Here is a 6,208-nt window from a genome sequence, read left to right as displayed (position 1 = left end):
GGAAGCGCGGCGCGCCCGGAGGGCTGGGGCGCGGCCGCCGAGGGTCGGAATCCGGCCCTCCCAGCCGGGACCGCCTCCGCGGGGTCTTTCCAGGAATCCGGATGGGCCGGCTCGGCCGCGCCCCTGTTCCCCCGGCTTCCGCTTCGCCCCGGGGGCCGACCCCGGGGGCCCATCCCTGAATCCTGGGCCATAATTTCCCCTGGAGTCAAATAGAGGAAGTGCACTAACACGTGCCCCCGGCGGTGCGGGGGACCCCGGGGGGACACAAACGTACTAGCGCTGTGGCCCTGGAATCTACCAGCCGCCTGTCCCTCTGTTCTCGGCCAGAAATAACGGGGACACGTCCCCCCCACGCGCCCTACAGTGCCGTCTACCACCCCCGGGCCTCCGCCTTCCTCTCCCGCAAACTGCCCCCCGCAAGCGCAGGTGGGAAGCGCTTGCAGCGGCAGCTCGCCCTGCCCGCATCCCTCCCCCAGCGCCCCCACCCGACTCCCGGCCTCCCTCAACCCCGGGGCCGCGGAGGGGTGGAGGAGCGACGACTGGCCACGAGTAGCTCTAGAACTGATCCCACTTTTTTTTTTTTTTAAACCAGTTAATCTCTCCTACCTCCCCGTTCCGGAGACCCAGGTCTCCTCTCCTCCCCTCCCCTCCCCGCCCCCTCCCTGCCCCAAGTCCGGCCCCTCGCGGGTGCATAAGCTCCGCCCCCACCCGCCCCCACCCCGAGGCGGGGCCCCATAGGTGGAGAGACGTGGGAGAGGTCGCGGCCCCGCCTCCCCCCTCCTCCCCCTACACACGGAAGCTCCGTGGCCCCCATGCCAGGATGTCCGACACCTGGGTCCCCGGCCTCCTACCCACCTTGCTGCTTGGCCTGCTGACGGGCCCCCAACAGGTGAGCGCTTGGGAAGTGAAGCTGTAGAACTTTCGGGGCCCTACCCCTGTGGGGTCAGGGGCCTACTTCTGGAGCCCGGTCACCACCTTCCATTGTCAGGATTTCCTCGTGACCCGTAGGCACTTAGCGACTTCCTTTCTCTTTTTGCCGGGGAGGTGGAGGTGGCGGCAGCGGAGGGAGGTCCTGAGAAGGCCTGGGTTCCTACCGCCTGTGGGGGACTGTGTGCAGGAACCTGGCCCCCGCCCACCACCCTCTGACACCTAGTGCTGCACCGTGAGCGGGACTTTGACCTTCCTATTAGTCTGGGCTCGTCCTTGCCGCTTCTTCCCGCGGCGTCAGGACAGGGACTAGGGGGGACCGAGGTCTGGGCGCCTGGCCAGCCTGTCTCCCTAATTCTGTTCCTCCAGTGCTGGGTGACCTTGGGGGAAGCTCTGGCCCTCTCTGGGACTGTGTCTCTGCTTGTCCCTTAGGGGAGAGAAGGCTCCTTCCACGCCTTCTAGGAGTGGGCGTAGGATTCCAGCCTGTGCAGAATTTGATCTGGCTGCCTGACCCAGTGCAGGGCTGACCTCTGAAATCAGTGATTCTGAGCGGGAGGTAGGGTTTATGCACCCCCTCATTCCTCCCGTTCCTCTGTTAAACTCTGAATTGTTGGGCGAGCCCTGTCCAGTCCTGGGATGGGAGATTATCCTGGCAACTGACATGAGTCTAGTCTAGCCTAGAACAGTCTAGAATTTTTCACCTTCTGGTAAGAATGCCAGCGACGTCCCAGGCCCCCTCCCCAGAACAGGGCCCCATCACACAACTGTGCTCACTCCCCAGCCTCTGCCCCTGGAGCCCGGGTGCTCCTTCCCAGCCGCGAGGCAAGCCGTTTGTGCCAGCACTCAGCTGAGCATCCTCTTGATTTCTCCCAGCAACGTCAGGGGCCAGGTGCTTATAATGTCCCCACTGCGCGGCTCAGTAAGCTGAGGTTCTCCACGACCACACAGCCGCTCAATAAAACTCAGGCTCGGGATCCCTGGGTGGCGCAGCGGTTTGGCGCCTGCCTTTGGCCCAGGGCGCGATCCTGGAGACCCGGGATCGAATCCCACGTCAGGCTCCCGGTGCATGGAGCCTGCTTCTCCCTCTGCCTGTGTCTCTGCCTCTCTCTCTCACTGTGTGCCTATCATAAATAAAATTTAAAAAATTAAAAAAAAAAAAAAAAAACTCAGGCTCAACCACCTCGGACAAGACCACCCCCAGGTTAAAGGGGGGTAAGAGAACCTCTCCAAACAGCAACTCAGGATTCACTTATATTTTACCTGTTCATTGTCTGTAGCTGGGGGCCAGGAGAGCGGGGAGAGGCGGGGTCTGGAATCTGAAGGGGGAAGAGGGTGCCTGAGTGTCTGGACACCTTGGTCTGCCCCCAATTCTGCATTTGCCCCTATGTGTGAAGTTCCCCTTCTCTCTGGGCCAGCCTTCCTGCTCTAGTCCCTGGGGTGCCAAGGTTTGTGGGAGGGAGGCTTCCAGGTGGAGCTGAGCCCAGAAATGGAGAATCAGCCCAAGTGTTAGGGGCTGGCATCAGTTTTCTTGGCTTTACTGTCGTTAGCAATTGAAAGGTGATTGAATTATTTCAAGTAAAGGTATGAAGACGCGGTATCTTGCCAGACTAGGCATCTTACCCTTACGCTGTGGTTATTGGTCACCTGGAGGTTGGAGGGGAGTGACAGATAACTTCCCATTCCCTCCTGTGTTCCCACCCCTGCATTCCCTGCCCCCCCACCCCCACCCCCACAGTCTGGGAGCAGCCAGGAGGAAGTGAAACCAGGTAATCAGCGACTGCTCTTTCATTCATTCTGCCAATATTGTGGTGGTTGGATTTGTCACCAGTGATGACAGGCAAAAATCCCTGTCCTTCTGGGGTTTACATTCTTCTGATGAGACAAACAGTTAACAAGATAAAGGGAAACATATAGGATATTAGTTGCAGGTAGGAGCTCTGCAGAAAACTTAAGGAGGGGGAGGGGCAAGGAATGCTTTGGGGGACTAGACGTAATTTTAAATAAGATGGACAGAGAGGGAGGTGTGGGAGCCAGCCTCACAGATACCTGGGCTAAGCATGTTTCAAGGAGGGTTTATACACATCATTGCTAATCCGGTTAAATTCTGGACCAATACCCTGGATGCCCTACAGAACTGGTGCAGAAAAAGGAGGGAGGGATGGTGAAGCTGGGTCCCGGAGAGGAGGGTCTGGGTGGCTTCAAAGAGCAAGGAACACGCACCCACACACACCCCTAGGGAACTGAAAGATGAATGGGGTTCGGCTGACCATGCAGGCAGGAGGAAGAGGGCCTGCCCTTGCATGCGGGTGTAAAACAACTAGGCATGTTCAGGGAACTCCTACCAGCTGTGTGTGCAGGGGGTACAGGGGGGAGACACTTGTGGCTGGGGGTCCAGGCACCAGGGAGACACTGAAGGGGGAGCTTCCAGCATGCTTTTGGGTGATCAGATTTGCTGGATAGGAACTTGCCTTTAGTGTGGGGAGTGATTGGAGTGAGCAGGAGGAGAGGTGCTGGTGCTCTGGTCTGTAGAGGAGGCATGGAAAGGAGATAGATTGAAGGGGTGATCACAGGCACGTGCTTCCAAATCTGGGGGTGAGCAGGTGTGGTGGAGGGGTGTGATGTGGAGAGAAAGGAGAGCTGGGGGCACCCGTATAAGCTGGGGCTCCACTCACAGACCTTCAGTGATATGAAGAAGCAGGCTGGGGGAGGATGTTGATCCATTGGGGATCCGCTGCAGGCTCTCAGGCACCTGGCAGCATGTGCTGCATAGAGATGCCACCCCTCGGTTTATGACCACCCCCCCCTAATGTCCGCCTCTTTTCTTCCACAGGCTGCAGCCAAATGTGGGCTCTTCTTGTAAGTCTGGGATTTGGGCTAGAACTTCCAGTCTGGGGAGGAGACACCCCAAATCCTGCCCTGTCTGCCTTCATGGGAAGGGGGCCAGAAAGGCACCTCATCCATCACATTCCCCCCACTTCCCGCCCTCCTCCTCCTGCCAAGCAGGGCAGAGTTGCACTTGTGGGCCTGTCTGGAGTCTAATCTCCACCCCTCTTTCCATCTTCTAGGTCTCAGGCTGTCTCTCCTCCAGGAGTACCCGCCCCCAGGGGATGGGGCAGGCAAACTGTGCCAACCTTAATATATAAATGCCCAAAGGCCTGAGTGAATGAGGAGGGACTGAGGGGGGCAGCCCCTGAGCAGGTGAATGTTTCCATCAAATCAGCCCTGGATGTTCCAGGAACACCGTTTCCTTCCCACCTTTTACTCCATGGGCACCAGCAAGGGCTCCTCGAGTTTGCTCCAGGACAGCCCCCACTGCCGGGGACTGTGGGCAGGAGGGCCCTGTCCCTCTCCTTAGAGGGCTCTTGCAGGCACTACAACATGCCATCCCCACACCTGCCCAGTGAGGTCAACAGGACATTCATCCCACCCATTTTATAGATAAGGAACGGAAGACCCAGAAAGAAGTGTGACTTGGCACAAGTAGTGAAGTGAGCCTGGAATCCAGATCCTGGGTCTCAGACCCAGCTTTGCCCCCAGAGCCCAAGGAGGGCTCCTCCTTCCCACCCTGCTGGGGCATGGCTTGTGTATGAGTGTATGAGTGAGTTGTGTGGAGGCTGGGATCTTTTTGCCACCTTGGTACCAACAGCCTTTCTTTGCCTCCCTCCAGCACCTGCCCCAAAGGATTCAAATGCTGCGGTGACAGCTGCTGTCAAGAATATGAGCTCTTCTCCAGTCCTCTGAGGTGAGCCCAGGGCCAGGGCATAGTGGTTGGGTTGCCTGAACCTCCTGCCCAAGGGGTGGTGCAGGTTGGTGGGGGAAGGGATGACAGGGACAGCCCAGAGACTCAGGGAGATGTTGGTGGTTCCTTACCCCAGGATTTTTGTCATCACCTTCCTCATCATCATACCCCTTTTGTGCATCTGCTGCGTGGCTAAGCGGTTCTGTAGCAACTGTGGAGACCAGGAGCAGGACCCCCCAGTGGATCGTGAGGAGCCCCCGGATCCACCCTCTATTGCCCCCCCAGAGAGGGTCAGGACGTCCACCTTTGAGCCCCCACCCCCCTACAGCGAGGTGAGTGTCTCTGTCCCATTCCTTGCTCTGTTCCTCAGCTGGCCATACCTCCCTATTGTCCAGATTTTTAGAGCAACCAGTGACAGCGAGGCCCTCCTTCCACCAGGCCTCTGGACCTAGAGAGGGCTCTGCAGCCACCGTCGTGTCACCCCCCTCCCTGGGAAGGATGCACAGCCAGCACTTGAGTGGTGATGGCTGGTGCCTGGCCCTGAGAAGACTCTGTGTCCCCTCTTTTACCTGCAGATCATTCTGAAGCCTGTCCTGCCCCCCATGGAGCCACCCCCTCCCTACAGCTTCATGCCTGAGGAGCACCCTGGGGTGCCCAGGGGCATCGACAACCCAGCCTTCTGAGCCACCACCCTCCTGGAACTGCAGTATCAGCCCCTCCTCTGCAGTACCTCCTGGATTAAGCCAAAGACTCCTGGGACTCCTGTGACACCCCCACCCCTCCTGCCATGTCTCTGCTGTTCTTGGTTTTAACTTATTGTTTTTCCTGTCCTCTTCCACCTCAGCTGCCTCTCTTGTCCCAGGTGCTGGCCTGGAGTGTCAGCCTCCCCTCAGCCCCCATCTCATGCTAGAGGCTGCCAGGAGGAAGATATCGACACTTGAGGTGCCTTGAGGTGCCCACCGGTAGGGTGGGCTACTCTGAGGAGTGGAGAGAACCCTGTTTCCGAGGGGTATACAAATCTCGAGATCTTGTAGAGGGCACTCCTGTTCCTGGGAGATTGCACTGCATGGGCTCTTCGCCACCTCCAGGTCTACTTGAATAGAGAAGACCCTGTTGTACCCTACCCCCCACATGTGTACTCACTAAATTTTACCTGGTTGTCACTGGGAGTCCGCCTCTGGCTGTGTAATTGGGGAGTGAGCCTAGGCACTGCTGGAGGACTGGCAGGGAGGAGGTCACTGCACCCCAAATCCTACCATTGATGTGTTACTGATGAGCCTGGGTGGATAGTACATCTGTGAACCACCCTCTAGGAGAGGATCTTTGCAGATGCTTTGACCCAGACCCAGGTCATGGTGCTAAAGAGCCTGGACAGGGAGCTGGGGATCCCCTGGGAGCGACTGTTCTGTTCTTCACCATCCTATCCTCCCACTGCTCTGCCCGGTGGAGCTCAGCTCCCTGCCATTCTGGCCACGGGGATGGGGAGGGGGTGAGGGGAAGGGGGTGGGGGAAGCTAGCCATCTGTGGGGTGGGGCCTCCCAC

The 6,208-nt window shown here is 58.5% G+C and overlaps 1 protein-coding gene across 1 annotated transcript; it reads left to right on the top strand.

Annotated features, from left to right (window-relative positions):
- The first annotated feature begins 756 nt into the window (after positions 1 to 756).
- Positions 757 to 5,829, top strand: TMEM92 (transmembrane protein 92). The gene is made up of 5 exons (XM_041723737.1): positions 757 to 889; positions 3,758 to 3,783; positions 4,595 to 4,669; positions 4,803 to 4,998; positions 5,242 to 5,829. The coding sequence occupies exons 1-5, from the start codon at positions 821 to 823 to the stop codon at positions 5,347 to 5,349; spliced, it is 474 nt and encodes a 157-aa protein (XP_041579671.1). The 5' UTR covers positions 757 to 820; the 3' UTR covers positions 5,350 to 5,829.
- Positions 5,830 to 6,208: the final 379 nt, after the last annotated feature.

The sequence above is a fragment of the Vulpes lagopus genome, chromosome 12 (assembly GCF_018345385.1).
Source record: "Vulpes lagopus strain Blue_001 chromosome 12, ASM1834538v1, whole genome shotgun sequence".
Taxonomy (NCBI): Eukaryota; Metazoa; Chordata; class Mammalia; order Carnivora; family Canidae; genus Vulpes; species Vulpes lagopus.
Note: the sequence above shows the minus strand (reverse complement) of the source record. Positions and strands in the feature narration are given on the sequence as shown.